An 18,940-nucleotide genomic window follows, 5' to 3' on the forward strand; every position below is an offset into this window, starting at 1 on the left:
ACCTTTTCCCCTGCTTTGCCCGGAGGTCGAGGTGACATTTCGGTGGCTTCCAGAGAGTCGTGTTGGCATGCTCCCTCTCTGACGCTCAGGGAAGGTGCAAGTCCCTGTCAGGCGTCACAGAAGGGAAGACTGAGAGTTGCGTTGGCTGCTGCGCCCTGGCACTCGTCTCTCCCTGTCCTTCTGGAAGACATGACCTGCTTTGCTGGCTTTCCTAGGACTTCCTTTTCCTGGGTTTCCCCACGCAGGAGGCTGACACGCACCCACCTCCGAGAGCCCTCTCTAGGTAGAGGCTAAGCTGCGTGAGGCGGCCACGTGCGCACCTGCTGTCCCCGGTGACGGCCAGCGGCGCCTCCTGCCGCCAGCGTCCCTGTTTGTGTGGTCCTCGCGGCCGACGTCACTGATGCCGGTGGTAGTTCAGTGCAACGCCTGTTTCGGGTGTCCTGCCGTCTGACAAGTGACCACCCTGCAGGCGGGGTGATGGGAGTGAGCCCCCCCCCGTGCCTGGCCGCTAACTCACCCCAGAGAAGCAGGAAGTACACCTAAAATGCATTGATTAGATCTCACACGCAGATACCTGCCAGGATCTGGCCTTTCACTCAGCTTCAGCTTTGGCCGTTGTTGAGATCATACTTGTGTTTCCTGTTTGAAAACGTCGCTGTCTTCGGCCTAGTGATCCCCGCCCTGACGACCCTGCGTCACCACAGGTCTCCCGTGACAGAAGTAGAGCAACGCGGTGGCTCCGCGTGGCTGTGGTTCATAGCACCGTATTATCAGGGTTTGTCTGGACGGGATAGTCCTGTCCAGGGACGTTTTCCGGCTGGCACTGTTGTGTGGCTCCTGCGATTTGGAAACACAGGCAGGCCTCGTGGGCCGATCGGCCGTCGTCTGTAACCAGGCCGAACACGGCTTGCTGTGAAATTCACTTTGGTAGAAGTCCACGGTGCAAGGGGGAGTACATACGCTTTGGCCTCGGGGTCAGGCAGGCGGGGCCTCCCCCGGAGCTCCCGCGGTGCCGGCGCCCTAACGCCCCGGTCCCTCCCGTGTCCCTGCAGATCCCGAGTGGCAATCTGGGTATGTTCGGCAGCAGCGGAGCAGCACAAGCCAGGACCATGCAACAGCCGCCGCAGCCGCCCGTGCAGCCTCTGAGCTCCTCCCAGCCCAGCCTCCGCGCTCAAGTGCCTCCGTTTCTATCCCCTCAGGTGGGGCCCGCACCTGCGCTCCGGGCAAGGCCACGCACGCACGCACGCACGCCTGGGCCATAGCCATGTCGCCGCTGTAGAGTGAGGGCGGGCTCACCCCCGCCCGTCCGACAGGAGGCCGCGGGGGTCCTCCTGTGGTGCCGGCTGCAAAGGCGCCTCCCACGCTACCAGGCTGCCATTTGTGTCCTGCTCTTGACAGCCGTTCAGACGAGCCCGATGCACTGTCCTAGCTGGGAGAGGAAGGTGACGAGCTGGCACTTGGCTTAGGACGTGAGGGGCCACGCGGGAGCAGTCAAGGACCGAGTAATGCTTTAGTGGCCGACGGAACGGGATCGTGTGTCAGCCCGTATACGTCACAGACGTCTTAGTTAAGTCCGTTACTTCGTATTAGACCAGGCTTGCCCACAGAGATTCCTTAAGAATAAAAAAAGAAGTCAAGCAGAATCAGGAAGGGATTGTTACTGCTTTGTGTAGCTCAAAAGCATATGCATTCTTTCATCTTAACGTTGTTTACTTACTGAGTAACATTCCATAATCTTACTCTTTGCAGCGAATTTTTCATTACAATGTTTCGGTCTTTTCCCGTGTAAAAATATTCAATAATAGAGACTGATAATAAGTTGTAGAATTAGCTGGAAGTAATTACTTCCCCACAAGTAATTGAACCCACGTTTGTGCCCTGAGCCGAGATGGCTGAAATGCAGGTCAAGTAACAGTTAAATTCATTAATCAGGACACGGGGTGAACGGCTCTGACAGAGACCCCAGAGGGCAGAGGCTCAGGCCAGACAGGCGTCTGCTTCTCTCGGGCGGCCGTGCAGGAGGCGGCGGCTCAGGGCTGTGGGGCAGCTCTCCCGACAGCAGGGAGCCCCACAGCCCCACCTGGGCCCGGGTGGCAGGCAGCAGGCTTCCCACACTCGGCCAAGCGCGTGTCACCACCCACCCCCACCCCCCCGTGCCCATACACGCCGCCTAGTGGCAAACACTGAGATTCCCCAGTGCCGGGCCCCACCTGGTTCCCAGCCGTGGAGGTGCCCGTCCCGTTGAGAAGGGCGGATTGACGGTCCAGGCTCAGGCCGGCAGAGCCGGGGTGGGCCACTTCCAGAGCCCATCCTGCGATGAGACCCTCCCGCGGGGTGGCGCGGTGCCCGCCAGTGGGTGTGACTTCTCTGAGATCCCACATCCACGGTCTCCAGTCCTACAATCGTGCCCGGCTGTTTTTGTGGTGACAGGACGTGAGATCCGTTTGCAAGGGGGTCCCCCGGAGCCTGAGCAGCTCCACTCGTGACCGCGGCGTTTGGAGGAGGAGGGCTTTCTCTTCTTTGCCTGCCTGCCTCCTGTGCGTCTTTCCCACAGAAGCACATTAACTGCAACGGCAAAACGTCCAGGGGGTTGTCAATGGCTTTGGAGTTCATCCCTGAGACAAGTGTCGGTCATTGAGCAGTCTGCGTCTTGAGAGACCACCTGCGCAGGCACCTGACGCCATCCTTTGTGTCCAACAGGTTCAAGCACAGCTTTTGCAGTTTGCAGCAAAAAACATTGGTCTCAACCCTGCACTATTGACCTCGCCGATCAATCCTCAGCATATGACGATGTTGAACCAGCTCTATCAGCTGCAGCTGGTGAGTGGACAGATCCGTTCAGCTCCTAGAACTAAGGAAGTGTGTGCCCCGACATTCACGTATCCCTGCCAGCCACACACCCTGACCCGTACAGGTAGTTGGTTCAACGCTTTCTCCTTGTCAGGGAAGCTCATTGAGACCCTCCTGAAATTTGTGGACTACTAAAAACATGAGGAAGTTTTTCACTTACGGGTGTTGTTCCTTAGCTTTGTAAATTCCCTGGTCCCTTCATGGAGTCGTCCAGATCTTACTGTCAGGCATGCCCTCTAACTTGGGGTCTCAGCTAGCTTTTCTCATCCAGAGTTTCCCGTCTGGACCACAGAACACAAGAAACGCTTGACGATTTTCTAAATTCTTCAGGATGGTATACGCGAATACTCTTTTGGAAGCATAAAAGAGAAGTTACTTCATGACATACAGTAGACTGCCTTGGAGATTAGGATTTAATTCTCTCTCGAAACCCCTGTTGAGAAAGGTGGATGTAGCCTAATAATTCTGGAAGGCTTTACAGTTTAACATGTCTTAAATTTTTAATTGTCAACAGTCTTTCTACTTTTACTATAAAACGCCAGGTCACGTGTCACGTATGAAGGCATACTGCATTGGTATATGCCCAAGGACCAAGTGCGTTCTTTCTTTCTTTGATATGTTGACACCTGGTTTATTTAGAATTCTCGTCCAACAGCTTCATCTCCTAGAAAATGACCAGGAATCATGAGGGAAGGAAAAAAGGCCTCCGATAGACAAAGGCATTGATGCGAAACCTTTCCTCACAGGAGAGCCCTGGGCCCTCTCAGCCCTAAGCCTTTACTGTCTGTTAGACTCCCATCTAGCCAGCTTGAGTGTCGGCTTCCCAGTAAGAAGCAGCATGGGATGGGAGGAGACAAGTGCCCCGAGACAAATCGTGGTGTCGGGGAGGACACAGAGCTCCGGAAGGGGGTTCGTGACCGTGACAGACCCTCGAGACAGTTTCTTTGTCCTTAAAATGGGAAACGGCGGCACCTTGCGGCGTGGGGGTGAGGCTTCCCAGGACCCGAAGGCACCAAGGGTGGGTGGTTCAGGCGCACAGGATTAGTGCTTTTATTACCAAGCTGACCTCAGATGACGGAGAAGGAAACAACCATAAAAATCAGGCACACACGTAAGAAGCATATTATTTAGAACTCTTGCTATAGAGGAAAATCGCGTTATGCTCCTTGGCAACACTGAAGACGTGGCTGTATTCTCACATGAGACGTATCTGATTATCGTACTGATGTTCTAGAGTCTCTTATTCATACATTTTTATTGCCCCTTACGGTGTGAAAGACCTCAAGAGAATCTTTTCTTTTTTTCCCATGGAGGCATTTTATTTACACGTATGTATCACATCTCTAGAAACAGAATCCCAGGATCTTCCCTCTGGTGCGTTTTCACCTTGCTTCTCTCTGGTCCACGATGCCCGCTGAGGCGGTCGGCACCGTGACACCAAACGGCAGGACGGGAGCAGATTGCTTGGCCATCTTTCTAGATGTCTGGGCTGCGCATCACGTCTGGTGACGGTCGCTCCGCCCGGGAGGCTCACGGCACTTTTCCCCACTCTGTGAGCATCAGTGATTTCAAATTGGCCGCCGTCACCGTGCTTCGTCATCGCAGTCACACACCACACGGTGACTTTGGAGCAGGGCCTAGCCTGCTAAGCTAGGTGTTTGCCTCTCTTTCCGACGTCGTTTGTGCTCTCGAGAGCATCTGCCAGGACATTCACTCACACTGCCGTGAGAGCATGGGAAGATGGCGGAAACTGCAGGAAAATCTTGAATTACGTTTCATGTATTCTGTTTTAAAACCAAGCATGCTGTTTTTAATTTTTTTTTTTTTTTACTAATTTTTTTAAAGTTTATTTATTTTTGAGAGACGGAGCGTGAGTGGGGGAGGGGCAGAGAGAGAGGGAGACACAGAATCGGAAGCAGGCTCCAGGCTCGGAGCCGTCAGCACAGAGCCCGACGCGGGGCTTGAACTCATGAACCGTGAGATCACGACCTGAGCCGAAGTCAGCGCTTAACCGACTGAGCCACCCAGGTCCCCCTTTAATTTTTTTTGTTTGTTTGTTTGTTTTGGTTTTTTTCAAAATAATCATTAAAAAGTTTTGGTGCACTCTGACGTTTTTAGGGCCTTTACGGATTCACTTAAGTGAAGTATTTTATTTTTCTATAATTCACAGATTAAGGAGGCACTTCTAAATATTTTTTAAATTTATTTGTTTTTGAAAGAGAGAGAGAGAGAGAGAGAGCATGTGCGTGTGCAAGTGGGGGAGGGCCAGAGGAGGGGGTGGGGGGAGAGACTCCCAGGCAGGACCTGCATTGTCAGTGCTCAGCCTGAGCCACCCAGACACCCCTAGTTTTTCATCTTGCCATCATTTGTTTTTATTTTTAGTTGGTAGGACTCAAGCAGAAGAATTTTGATCTTGGGGCACCTGGGTGGCTCGGTCAGTTGAGCGTCTGACTCTTGATTTCAGCTCAGGTCATGATCTCACGATTCGTGAGTTCCAAGCCCTATGTCGGGCCCCGGGCTGACAGTGCAGAGCCTGCTTGGGATTCTCCCTCTCCCTCTCTCTGCCCCTCCCCTTCTCTCTCCTTGTCTCTCAAAATAAATAAAGAAACAAGAAGAATTTTGGTCTCTTCATCAACTAAAAACCATTTGCAGACAGACCTCACTGTCTACACTACACAGGGGCGGGGGGTGGGGGGTGGGTACTGGCTGAAGTACTTTGTAAAACTCCACGCACTGGAAGGATTTGGGGAAGACATTTCTCCTTTTAAAAACGCTCTGCCTCGGGGCGCCTGGGTGGCTCAGTCAGGGGACCAAGAATCTTGGCCGCTTTCTGCCTTTTTTTTTTAAACTAATATGCAACGGCGGAACCGCTTGTTGACGACTTTCTTACAGGATCTTAACTGTGTTCTCTCGACAGGCATACCAACGTTTACAAATCCAGCAGCAGATGCTACAGGCTCAGCGCAGCGTTTCCGGACCCGTGAGACAACAGGAACAGCAAGTAGGTGCCAGCCGGAGGGCACGGCCGGACTCGCGGGCTCCCGTCTTCCCCGATCGGAAGACGCCAGGCGGCCGGCCGTTCCACTGTCGTTGACTTTCCGCCCGCCAGGCCGCCCCTGTTAGCGGTGCCGCGGTCCCCTGGGTTTGGGAGGAGGAGACCGGACGTCCCGGGTCTGCGGACGAGCGAGGGGCGCCACCTGGGGACCCCTTCGAATTCGCGTCTCTGCCACCAGGTCGCGCGCACAATCACTAACCTGCAACAGCAGATCCAGCAGCACCAGCGCCAGCTGGCCCAGGCCCTGCTCGTGAAGCCGCCGCCACCCCCGCCGCACCTGTCTCTGCACCCCTCTGCAGGCAAATCGGCCATGGACAGCTTCCCCCCTCACCCCCAGGCCCCCGGCCTGCCTGACCTGCAGACCAAAGAGCCGCAGTCTTCACCCGGCACCTTTGCTCCCTACCCTCTCGGTGAGTCCCCGGCGTGGCTACTCGGCGCCGGGTCCCGGGCCCGCTCGGTGGGGGAGCGGCGCTGGCTGTGCCGCAGAGCAAGGTCTCGCCGCGGCCACGGATACCTTTAAGCATAAAATCTTTGAAGGCCGTCCCAGTGGAAGCCCCAGAATTCCCGCACTTCCGCTGTCGAACCAGTTCTATCCCCGGTTTCCTCCTCTTTAGCAGCCGCCATCCTCCACCCTAACCGCAGGGTGAGTTTCTAACAGTTTTGCCAGTAAAGGCGTCTAGGTTTTTACAAATCGGGCACTTCTTGGAAAGCCACGGTTGTCCCTACACGTCCTGTGGTGGAGAAAGGGGTTCGTGTCATCCACCCAATCACCACGCATGTGATGACCCGTTCGCCTGCAGGAGGCGTGCTCGTGAAGCCCACAGGTGAACAGAAGGCAGGGGCCGCCCTCCGGGTCTCACAAGCTAGCCAGGGAGCACAGGTCACGTAACCGGAGGCCGTATCGAGGAAATGTCGCAGGGAGGCATCTGTCCGTAAATTGATGGCGCATGAAACGTTTGCTAGAAGAAGCCAGAAACTGGTGAAAGCTCTCAGGTTCGTCTGTCAGGTGGCTGTTAGTCTGAGGCTACAGGACAAAGGGAATCAGTAACCCAGGAAATACACATCCGAACGAGCAAAAGCCAGTTCATGATACTGGATTTGCTCCCAGCCGATGGTGTCCCTTTCCATGGCACTACTCTGAAAAGAGCCATAAATCCCAATCGTGTGAGCACTGTCCACTTGACATACGATCGGTGTGGTGCGTCCTTAATATGAAACTGATGAATGCCCACTGTGATCATTCCACCCCTTCCTCACTGTCCCGCGCTCACGGCCCTTTATAGCACGGAGCTGGGTAGTCTGGTAGCCGAGGCCTGGCCCGGGAGCTGGCCCACCCACCACCAGGGCTGGCTCAGCGCTTCTTGTGTGGCTTGCCCGACTGCCCTCTGCCTCAGCTCCTCATCTAAGGTGGGGGATATGGGGGCGCCTGGATGACTCAGTCGGTTAAGTGTCCAACCCCTGATTTCGGCTCAGGTCATGATCTCATGGTTTGTGAGATCCAGCCCCACGTCGGGCTCTGCGCTGACAGTGTGGAGCTTCCTTGGGATTCTCTCTCTCTCTCCTCTCTCTCTCTCTCTGCCCCTCCCACGTTCTCTCTCTCAAAATAAATAAGTAAACTTAAAAAAAAAAAAAGATCCTTTTCCTCCACTCCTCACCCCCAGCACACAGCTGCACACCCCTGCTCTCTCTTAAAAATCAACTTTAAAAAAATAAAGTAGGGATACTTCCCTCCTGGGATCCTTTAAAGATTAAGTGAGTTAATACATGAAGTTCTCAGGACAGTGCCCAGCATGCAACAAGCCCGTCTGGAATGTGAGCTGGACAGAGGCACGTCTGGTTCAGGAACTGTTATTTCACAACCAAACTCCACTCTGTCTGGTATCCCAGAATGCTTCAGCTTCAGCCTCCTAGTGTCCATGTGGCCTCCTGACCTTCTTTTTGGGGAACAAAGTACGTCAATCTTCACTCTTACAGATTCTTTCTCAGGGCAAATGAAAGAATTAGTACAGTGAATCTTCAAAATGAGATGAAAAATGATTTTGATGATATTGTATAAAATTGCCTATCTGGTTGGTTCTTGGCGTTTTTCTTCAGCGGTTGTATTTCCATCCACCTTCCTTCCCCCATCCACAGCGTCTCCTTGCTCCGGTGTTTGCTGACTGCTGGAATCTGTCGTCCACACGGGAAGATCGGGCATAGAGTAACAAAAACTAACCTTCCCGGACGGCGCTTCGGAGGAGGGAGGGCACGTGCTCACCTCGTGGGGAAGGAGAGACCGGAGCAGGGTCTCAGCTTGGGTGTCAGAGGAGCGGGGACTTGAGTGATGAGGAAAGGGCGCGTCCCGGGCGGTCATGCTGACTTGTGGGGCGTCCACGAGTGAGCGGGCATCCCCTCAGCCAACTAGATCTGTGCAAAGTGAAGGTGGCCTTCCAGCAGCCTCTGACGCACACAGGGGTTTTGTTCCATCCGCGAAGTGTGTGCGTGTGTGTGTGTTAATTGCCAAAATTTCAAAATTGGAGGTTTTTAAATAAAGGTGACTTCTGGCTTCTCTTCAAGTGGCTCCACTGGGTCTGCCCGCCCCATGGCTGCCACTGGCTGGCACCAGCGGCAGGCACTTCACGTGGGACAAGCCCTGTAGGGTTCATCACCCTCCCTGGCAGGTCTGCCTCACACCCACCTGGCTCCCGTAGGCATGTGAGTTTGCAGACGCTGATTTCAAGTTAAAACTAGAAGCTTGCTTGAGAGTCGAGATTCACTTCTGCCTGGTCTGGGAAGGAAACGGTCTGTATGTAACTGGGATGTGCTTCCGTTGGCTGTCCTCTCCCAGCCACGCATTCAGTCCAGCCCATAACTGGTGTCCCCATCGGGGGCTCTTCACCACGGCCTCATTGCCATCCTCCTCACCTCTCTTTATTAACCTGGCACAGCGCAGCCACATCCGACCGCACGTGCTTTTAGCTCTACAGAAAAACCCAGAATCGGCATGCCTTTCCAGCTGGGGGCACGTGGCGGGGGCACGTGGCGGCCCCACACTCTCAAACAGGCCAGGTCCTTAAAGGGAGTTCGGTATTTAATTCCTAAACTCCTGAAGGGCAGACTTTTGTAGAGCAAGGTCACTAAAAGTGGAATTGAATCACCCCTACCAGCCTTGTTCTAGGTGGTCCTTTAGAGCCCCGTCTAGAACTCCGAAAGAGCTGTCCTGATCCGGGGAGCTTCCCTAAGATTGTCCTAATCGTCTGGACGCGTCCTGTCTCTCAGTGGGCTCTGAGGAGCTCCAGGACCATGTTCAGCTCTGAAGTGAGCAAAGTGGAAAGAGTCATTGGTCTTACTTAATCAGAGACTATTCGTTTCCACTTCACCTTAATTCAGGAATAATGTTCCTGGAAATAGATGTTGTTAGAAAGACAAATAGCTTTTCTCTCCACCAGCATTAAAAGTTGAAGTATTTGGCTACGAGTTGAGACTCGGACGGGTTCTCCAGGAGAGCGTTAGAAGGTAGTGAAATTTAGAGGAAGAGCAGGCACATCGTAACAGCGTTCTTATTTTTAGCTGGACTGAACCCAAACATGAATGTCAGCAGCATGGACATGACTGGCGGTTTGTCAGTGAAGGACCCGTCTCAGTCCCAGTCCCGCCTCCCTCAGTGGACACACCCCAACCCGATGGACAACCTGCCCGGTGCTGCTCCTCCCCTCGACCAGAACCCCAGCAAGCATGGTACGTCCGAGACGGTGCCCCCGCCAGCTGTCCGGTTGCAGAGCGTGCTTGTTTTCTAACTCACGCTGCAGCTCTTTCCTGAGAATTCCTTTAGAACGGAATACTCTGTCCGTGGGTGCATAAGACCCCAGCCGGTCTGCAGTCAGGCCTCCTGAAACCCCAACCGCCACCCGCTCGCCACAAACCCAGTTGTTGAAGATGCCCCAGAGCAGTGAGAACATGGACCGTAGCCTAAATATTTGTTTATTTTTATCTGTATCCTTCAGGAAGAAGACTTGTCTATCTACCGAGAAAAATTTTTTTCAATAAAATAAAACACAGTAGACTTCCAACTTGACAAACTTCATGGTTCTTAAAGAATTTCGGTCTTGGGGCACCTGGCTGGCTCAGTTGATGGAGCCTACAACTCTTAATTTTTTTTTTTTTACATTTATTTATTTTTGATAGACAGAGCACACGTGGGGGAGGGGAAGAGAGAGACAAAGACACAGGATCCGAAGCAGGCTCCAGGCTCCGAGCTGTCAGCACAGAGCCCAACGTGGGGCTCAAACTCCCAAACCGCGAGATCATGACCTGAGCCGGAGTCTGATGCTTAACCCACTGAGCCACCCAGGCGCCCCTGGAGCCTACAGCTCTTGATCTCAGGGTTGTGGCTTCAAGCCCCACGGTGGATGTAGAGATTACTTAAAAATAAAATCTTTAGGGGCACCTGTGTGGCGCAGTCGGTTGAGCATCCAGCGTCAGCTCAGGTCGTGATCTCATGGTTCGGGAGTTCAAGCCCCACGTTGGGCTCGCTGCTGTCAGCGCAGAGCCCGCTTCAGATCTATCTTCTGTCCCTGTCTCTTTTTGTCCCTCCCCGCCTTGCGCTCTCTCAAAACTAAGTAAAATAAAATAAATTTTTTAAATGATGATTATAAAGTAAAATCTTTAAAAAAACAAAACAATTTCAATCTTTCACAGACGCACTAACCGAAACAGTCACTTATCCTTAGAGAGTGCTGGACAAATCGAGTGTGCTTGTTCCTGTACCTCTGAAAGGGACAGGGCCCGGCGCCCAGCCGCGAGGGCTCAGAGGCCCAAGAACGCCCTGTTCACTGGGCTCTTTGCCTCCCGCTGTCCTCACAGGTGCTATCCCTGGAGGCCTGAGCATCGGGCCTCCAGCTAAGTCCTCCATTGACGACTCCTATGGCCGGTACGATTTAATCCAGAACAGTGAGTCACCAGCCAGTCCTCCGGTAGCTGTTCCCCATAGCTGGTCACGTGCCAAATCTGACGGTGATAAAATCTCGAATGGCTCCAGCATCAACTGGCCCCCAGGTAAGAGCGCACGAGACCTGCGTGCAGTGGCAGAGCAGAACTGCGCCAAGCCCCGGGAGAGCGATTCCGCCCCGGAGAAGCCGGGATCTGAGCTGAGAGTCCTGGAGGCGTGAGCTCCTGCTTTGGCTTTTCCACTGGAAATCCAGATTTGGGAAGTGGTTAGCCCCCAGCGCTTTCCTGAAGCCCCTTAGTTCGGTGGAAGGGGGGTGGGCGCTGGGTTGCGTCTGGTCAAACGGTTGCTAGACTTTACACCTTCCCAACACTCTCTGAACGGGGCAGCTACAGTACCTGCTTCTAGCTGGTTCCCGAGGATTGATGATTCCCTGAAAGGATGTGTCTCCTGTTTTGACTCATAGATTATAAGAATTTGCATAAATTCTCGTGAGGCGACGTGAAGGTGCTGTGATTCTCACGTGTCTTGATTTCCATTTCATTTGGCATTTTCCAGAATTCCATCCTGGAGTCCCGTGGAAAGGACTTCAGAACATAGACCCTGAGAACGACCCCGACGTCACTCCGGGAAGTGTCCCCACCGGGCCCACCATCAATACCACCATACAGGACGTCAACCGCTACCTCCTCAAGAGTGGAGGTGAGGTGTCGGGTGCCGTGCGGGCCGTGAGGCGGGGACGCTGGGAGACGCGTTTATGTGCACTTCTCCCCACCCAGTGGTAGCGCTGAAGGTGAAAATGGAGCCTGATTTCGACCAAGTGGGCTCTCTGGATTTATTAACACACCGTTTTAGAGCACTATGTCGCGAAATGCCGATATTAAGGATTAAGCCTTTTAGTGAAAAAGTTCCCACTTAGGATCTATTTAAACTGCAGGTGAATTGACCCCTTACTGCCCTATCTCCGTCCACTTCCTTCCACGAAGTCTGGTAAAAAGACTAAAACCCGCCCCCCAGCACCATGTTCCCAGCAGAACTCAGGATGCTGGATTTTGGCACGCCCTGTGTCAGACGTTAGGACCCAGCAGGAGGAAGTGAGGAGCTGGCTGTGAAGTTCAAATCGTAAGTGTAGCTTCCGGGCGTGGCGCCGAGAAGGGCAGACGGCGCAGCTCTGGTGAAGTCGTGGTGTCACCGTCAGAATGGTGTGTGGGAATAGCTGGGCTGCCGTGGGTGCTCGTCCCCAATGAGGCCCCTCGGGTCGTTCCCAGAACATTAATTCAGTTTTCCTGCTGTGGGTGAGACTGTGGGAGAGGTGCAGTTCTTTTCAGCGGTTCCTTAAAGTGACGGGCTTCTAGGCGTTTCTGTGGTTTGGGTAGAAAACCAGCAGAAGTTCAGATCCCGCTGTTCAGGGCTGGGCATCCCTCGCGCCTCGATGCAGCTTCTGCTTAGACCCTGCCGTTGGGGACAGAGGAGTGGTACAGGGGACACAAAATGGAGCCTGTGTGAGACGGCAGGGGACAGGGAGAGGCACAAGCCGGAAGTCAGACTCTGCTCTCACAGCTCGTCACCCTGAGTGTGCGGCAGGGCTGTGTCTGAGCAGGAATGGCCATCAGTGTATTTTGAGGCTCGTGGCAGGTGTGAAGAGGGAGCACTGACCCAGGTGTTGAAAGACCTCAGAAGGAGTCGAGGTGGCTTGGTGTAGCACAGAGCTTCTGCCAGTGCCCCGTGGGTCCTCCAGTGGTCCATTGGCCGCTGAATGGCCCTTGGAGCACCGCGGGCGACACATGAGTGTGACGTGACAAAGGTGCCCTGCAGAAGTAGGTAAATTCTGAGGACGGGGCTAAGCAGCCATCCTCCAGTCCGGAGTGGCTGAGGCGGAGGCAGACAGAGGAAAATCTAGAAGCCTCAGAAGTGTCCGCATCGGGATAAGATGAGAAAACCGAACCTCCAACTCCGGGATAAAGAATCAGGCAGCTGTCCAACCTGGGCACCTCGGAGCTTCCCGTGATGTGACTTCGGGGGGTGACTTCAGGGGGTGGTCAGTGGACGTTTCGAGTCTCAGGCAGCTCCCGCCAGGCTCCCCCTGCACGCGCCAGAGGACCCTCTCCCCTGCTCCTGAGCCCCTCGTGATTTGCTCTTTGGGAGAAGGGAACCTACAGAACTCCTCTGTATGTAAGTGGTTTGCATAGTCTGCCGCCGGGGGGGGGGGGACTGCCAGGGCCGGACCTGCTGAGCTAGTTCAGCCGCCACCGCCACCGCCCAGGTGGGGCCCCGGGAAGGTCAGCCTGTGGAAGGAAATGTGACAAGCCGATTGTGCTCATGTCCCCCCGCCCTGTGGTGCTCGGTGCTCGAGCAGGTATTGTCACACAAGGGCGCCCAGCCCTCCAGCTCCCCACACGGCTCTCCACCACACGCCCCCGTGTCATGAGGGAGCGGGAGCGGCACGGACGGGAGCCAGAAGACACACGGAGACATTTGGAGTCGGAATGGAGTGCTGGTCTTTAATGGCCAAATGGACAACCAAGAACTTGGAGGGTTTTCTTAGTTTGGTGGGTATTGTTTGAGGTGTGAACAGCTGGAGACTGCCCGTACTGTTCGTTTTCTCCTACTTGGGGGGGAATCAGTGTGACCCCTTCCCACGCAGGGCGCTGTCCTCGACACCCTGCTGGTGATGCCCTTCTCTCGGGCCCTGACGCCCCGCGTACCCTCCGGAGCGCCCCGGCCTCTCCGCGTGGCCGTGGGACCCCACGTGGGGGGCGAGCGTCGGCGGCCTGCCCTGGCCGCGTGTCGCTCACGCTGTCAGCCTCCCACCAAAGCCCCCTTGGGAGACCCCCTCCTGGTTGCTAGCGCGGTCACACCGCCAGGCACCCTCTTAGCACCTCCTCTGCTCCTGCAGGGTCCTCCCCACCGTCATCTCAGAGTGCCGCGCTGCCTTCCTCGAGTGCCTGGCCGCTCAGTGCCTCCGGCTACGGTCGCTCCTTCAGCAGCATCGCGCCGGCGCCTAGCATTGCAGGTACGCCCCCGCTCTCCCCAGGCGGCACCGGCTGGCCCTGCTGTCCCTGCCGTCCGCCCGCCCGCTCCAGACACCCCGGGCCGCGCCCTGGGGTGAGGCCAAAGGCGGGGAAGGCGGGGCCCGGGCACCTCCGCCCCCTTCCGTGTGCGGTGGGCATGGGAACATTGCCTCTGCGGGGTTGTCGCAAAGGGCACGTGGTTGTGGGACGCAGCACACCTGTCACCTGAATGTACCTCCACCCTCCCTCCCCCGCAGCTGCAGGACAGGGGGTGCACGGGGATTAGGGACACACAGGCGCAGCTGCTCAGACTTTGCCGTTACCTTTGCCATCACGGATGGAGGAGACGAGAGAGGGTCCCATAAAGTGCGGCTGCTTCCCGTCACTCGGATAAGTGCAGCGCCTGGATCATTTCTCTGTTACCCTAGACGCTTACGTCTTTGAAGTGAGCGGTTTTCTTCTAGGCTTACAGGAGAATGGAGAATTGTCTGGCATAAAAACCTCAGAAGAATTTGTATCTGAAAACTTTATTGCTTATAAGCGTCTTCAAGTACACTTCTGTATTCCTTCAAACCTTGTCGTCCAGACTTAGTTAAACTTACTTAAACCAGCGCCATAGGAATTCTTTTTAGTACTCGTACCTGAGGAAAAAAGTAGTTTTGATATTATTTAGCATTTTTTCCCCTCACTCCGAAATCCGTTTATTTATTTTTTTAATTTTAATCCCAATGTAACAAACGTACAGTCTTCTATTAGTTCCCGGTGCACAATACAGTGATTCAACATCCAGTTTAGCGTCTTATTGAAAAGCGTCTGGATGACTCTCTTCCTTCTAATGCTTATTCTTTCTGACGTTTACAGAGATGTGTGTAGACCTTTAATGCTTCCAAAATCATTTAGCGGAAGAAAAGGGGCAGAATCAAATCATTTTCCCTGTATGAGGCAGTTTTTAGGGCACTTTTGTTTTTCTCATCAAGGACACCTTTGCTGAGATTAGCGTTTGTTTGTTTGTTTGTTTGAAGTCACAGTCAATGCCAGTAGGCGGGGGTGGAGGGGAGCTGCACACACAGTCCACATCGGCCTGGTCACTGCCATGCTGTCCAGGGACCACGGCGACGCGACGACCGTGCCAGCAGCACTTCCCGACCTTGCCACACTGGGCGAGCGAGGCAGGCCCGGCCCTCGTCCGGGTGTCCGCACATCGCAGCCGGGCCCTGGGTGCGGGAGAAGCTGGGGCCGGGAGTCATTGCCAGTTTGGTTTTTTCTCCCAAAGAGCCTTAAAACGCCCTTTCCCCGGCTGAGGTTCCAAGATGCCGAACGCTCGGCCGCCAGCACCCGGGGGCCACAACCATCCGTGTGCGCAGTGCGGCCCTGCCAGCGGGTCTCGAAGCTGTGGGCGGTCAGGGCAGAGCCCTGGCAAGGGGCTGGTGCCTAAAGACATAGCTTGAAGGATCTACAGGTTAGGCTTTTGACCTCAGTTAGCGTGTCACGTTACGAGCTTGTCCCAGTGGAATATGTTGGTAAATTAGCCTTAACGTTGAACTACAAAAATGCCATTTTTTGGTGGCAAATCTGGTTCTGGCACATTTTGCGAATTAGTGTAGAACCGGCAGGGCCTCTGCTGGGCGCAGGCCGCCTGTGTTTCCGGGCAGAGATTCAAGAGCGAGCGCACCCCGTGGTTCTCGGGTGGGGGTGCCTTGACTCGCTGTTCCTTGCTCATGATGCTTCTGCCGGCACCGGAGAGCACTTCGTGCGGCGCCCCACACCCCGCGGCGACTTTTCTTCTGTCTCGAGAACGCCTGTGCTCCGTCTCTCTGCCTTTCCAGGTAAACTGTCAGACATTAAATCGACGTGGTCCTCTGGCCCTGCCTCCCACACGCAAGCCTCTCTGTCTCACGAACTGTGGAAGGTGCCCAGAAACACTACTGCACCCACGAGGCCGCCTCCAGGGTTAACCAATCCCAAGCCTTCCTCCACCTGGGGAGCCAGCCCCCTCGGCTGGACCAGCTCTTACTCCTCGGGTACGAATCCGTCCTCTGTGCAAGTGGGGTGGGGGAGCACGGGGGCTGTGCACCTGCTCCACTTACCCTTCAGGGAACGTGCCTGTCGCGTTGTCCCGGGACCCCTTCACAGGGACTGCTGTGACCCCACCCCCCAGGTCCCAGGGCGGGCTGCGGAGGAGGCGCCCCAGACTCTTGGGGCGTGTCTGAGCCCGGCGCTCCGGCTGCCCTGATGTCGGCGTCTGCCCTGGGCCCCGGCGGTCACGGCGCCCCTCGAGGGGCCTCGCTGGGCCCGGGGAGGAAGCCCGTTCGTGCACAAGGGGCTCCGCTGCCTCGTGCACATTTGCTTCTCCACGATATTTCTCTGGGGCAGATGGCCCCCGGCGTGAGGCAGCTCCTGTATCCTGATGTGCCCTCCACCAGCTGTGCGGGTGGGAGAAACGCGTGCACTGGGAGTTTAAGAAGCTGAGATTAGAACCCACCACAGATAGTTTGGCGATGGCTGTCGGCCCCTTGAGAGCAGCCCGGTGGGTCTGCGGTACTAACAAGGGGGATTTCAGAGCGTTGATTCCAAGGAGCATGGGGGCCGAGGAGGAGTCCCTCGTCACACCTGCCCCCAGGAGTCTGCAGGGATCGTGAGCTTGGGTTCCTCAAAGCCCAACGACGGCGTGGGTTTTCAAAGGTTGAGAAAGGCTTAGAGCACGCGGCGGCGCTCTGGGCCACCAAGCATTGGCGAGATGAGAAGCCTCCGGAGGCCGTGCTGACTGCTCTTCCCTGGCTCGTGCAGGTTCCGCGTGGAGCACCGACACCTCAGGAAGGACAAGCAGCTGGCTCGTTCTCCGCAACCTCACGCCCCAGGTACAGGCGCCTGCCGTGGGGATCACCGTGCGGGGACCCCGCCGCCTGCCGGTCTCTGTGCCGGGGGCCCTCGTGTTCCTGGTGAATTGTGTATTTTTTAGGCTTAAGGACTCTACCCTTTAGACAGTTGCTTGCCTTTAATTACAGCCCCTCGAGAGCGATTTGTCCTGTGCTCACCTTTTCTGGGGTCAGGGGCCACAAGGCCACCAGGACCACGGGCTCTGTGCTATGTGCCCTGGCTGGGGGTGGGCGGGGAGGCCAGAACCAAAATGGGGTCTTTTCTTTCTCCTGATTTACTTAACTTATGTTGAAAATTACATGGTAAGTTACAAGGCATAAAAGGTAAAACCATAAAGTCGTATAGGACAGACATTCGCCCAGTGCTTAGTACACAGGGTGACGTACATTTCCTTTGAAGAATGTCACGGAAGAAGCCCCAGGAAGCTCGTTACTGCCCCCTTTGCTTCCTCAATCAGATCGATGGCTCTACCCTACGGACGCTGTGTTTGCAGCACGGGCCTCTCGTCACATTCCACCTGAACCTGACCCAAGGCAACGCCGTGGTCCGCTACAGCTCCAAGGAGGAAGCCGCCAAGGCCCAGAAGTCCCTGCACATGTACGTCTCTCGGCCGCCGCTCGGCTGCCCAGTGGCTGTGGCTGCGGCCCCGGTCGCGCTGGGTTTGGGGGTCGTAGGTGTGTCTGGGGCTGCTGTGGCGAAGCACGTGGGCACAGACGTCGATTGCCCCGGTTCTGTGGAGCACCCACACCTCAGGAAGGTGTCGCAGGCTCCGTTCCCTCCGAGGCTCCTCTCTTCGGCCTGCGGACGGCTGGCTGCCTTGTCCCCGTGTCCTCACGTGGTCGCCTCCGAGTCTGAGCGTGTGTGTCCTGATTGCCCGTTTTTAGAAGGACACAGTCACAGTGGACTAGGCCCCATTTTCATCCCCACTTCATTTTTTTCTTTTAATTTTATCTTCAGTGTCTGTATTTTTGAAGGAGAGAGAGAGAGACAGAGCACGAGCGGGGGAGGAGCAGAGAGGGAGGGAGACACGGAATTCGAAGCAGGCTCCAGGCTCCGAGCCGTCAGCACAGAGCCCGAACCCACAAACTGCGAGGTCGTGACCTGAGCCGAAGTCGGGCGCTTAGCCGACTGAGCCACCCAGGCGCCCCTCATCCCCACTTGCAAGTCCCATCTCCCAATACAGGCCTAGCCAAGGTGCTGGGGTTCAGGGCTCCAACATAGGAATTTGGAGGGCCAGGCCCTAGCAGGTGTCCTATGACACATCTCCTTCTGCTGCGGGGTTGCTGTGGCCACACCGTCCATGAGGGAAAGCCCCTCCCCCCCCCCCCCCCGAGAGAGCACATAGGACACAGAAGGAAACGCTGTCTCCACCGGGTAGCCCCAGGCAGGTGACACATCCTAGCAGCCACCTCCCTCCCCCAATTACAGGATGCTCTTGATAAGATGTGTGAATGGACCTGCTCAGTCACTGGAGCTGCAGGGCCCGGAAATTAGTCGTTCCCATTTTTAGCCCAGGATGTAAGTTAACAGATTCTAGATGATGCCCAAGTTGAGGGGCACCTTCACGTACCTCCTGAAGAATATACTGTCACCGACACAGTATCGCTGCTAAAGGTGTCAGATGAGGAAAGCAGCTCGTAATCTGGGGTTGGAAACAGCAGAGGCCAAACGCGAGCCGTGGGCTCTTTCCTGGTGACCTGTGATGCCCCCAGCTGCGCTTTTTCCGTGAAAGCAGCACAGGAAGCCAGGGAGGTGGGCACAGGAAGGCGCGGGGTTGTTCCACCCACGTGACTGCTGTCCTGCTCCTTCTTGCTGTTTGTTTTGAGGGTTTTGGTGGCTTTTTCGAGCTGTAGTTGGCACACGGCGTTGCGTCCGTTTAAGGTGAGCACGTGTGGATTTAACGCGTTTGTATCCCGCCCGGGTGTGATCGCTGCGCAGCGTTAGCTCACGCCTCCGCTGGCCCAGAATTACCGTTTCGTGTTTGTCGCGAGCACGTTGCAGATCTGCCCTCTTAGCAGCTCTGCCGTGTAGAGCGTTGCTAGTTGTCGTCAGCGCGCGGTGTGTTAGGTAGGTCCTCTTCTAACCGGAAGTCCGTACCCTTGTGCCAACACCACCCCACTTCCCAGCCCTCGGCGACCACCTGTCTCCTCTCTGTGTCTGCAAGCGTGGATCTTTTAGAGTCCGCACCCAAGCGAGACCACGCGGGATTTGTCTTTCCCTGAC

At 55.5% G+C, this 18,940-nt stretch overlaps 1 protein-coding gene across 4 annotated transcripts in view; it reads left to right on the forward strand.

Annotated features, from left to right (window-relative positions):
* Positions 1 to 18,940, forward strand: part of TNRC6C (trinucleotide repeat containing adaptor 6C) — a 143,965-nt gene that overhangs the window by 119,154 nt on the left and 5,871 nt on the right. For all 4 annotated transcript variants that reach the window (XM_086688175.1, XM_086688178.1, XM_086688177.1 and 1 more), the window contains 11 exons: positions 1,053 to 1,199; positions 2,701 to 2,820; positions 5,768 to 5,851; positions 6,084 to 6,315; positions 9,455 to 9,622; positions 10,748 to 10,939; positions 11,388 to 11,531; positions 13,726 to 13,842; positions 15,667 to 15,861; positions 16,628 to 16,698; positions 17,175 to 17,314. In XM_086688175.1, the coding sequence (XP_086544301.1) occupies positions 1,053 to 1,199; positions 2,701 to 2,820; positions 5,768 to 5,851; positions 6,084 to 6,315; positions 9,455 to 9,622; positions 10,748 to 10,939; positions 11,388 to 11,531; positions 13,726 to 13,842; positions 15,667 to 15,861; positions 16,628 to 16,698; positions 17,175 to 17,314 (1,610 nt within the window). The remainder of the gene's footprint in view (positions 1 to 1,052; positions 1,200 to 2,700; positions 2,821 to 5,767; positions 5,852 to 6,083; positions 6,316 to 9,454; positions 9,623 to 10,747; positions 10,940 to 11,387; positions 11,532 to 13,725; positions 13,843 to 15,666; positions 15,862 to 16,627; positions 16,699 to 17,174; positions 17,315 to 18,940) is intronic.

This window comes from Puma concolor, chromosome E1 (assembly GCF_028749965.1).
Source record: "Puma concolor isolate L17-30 chromosome E1, mPumCon1.1.hap2, whole genome shotgun sequence".
Taxonomy (NCBI): Eukaryota; Metazoa; Chordata; class Mammalia; order Carnivora; family Felidae; genus Puma; species Puma concolor.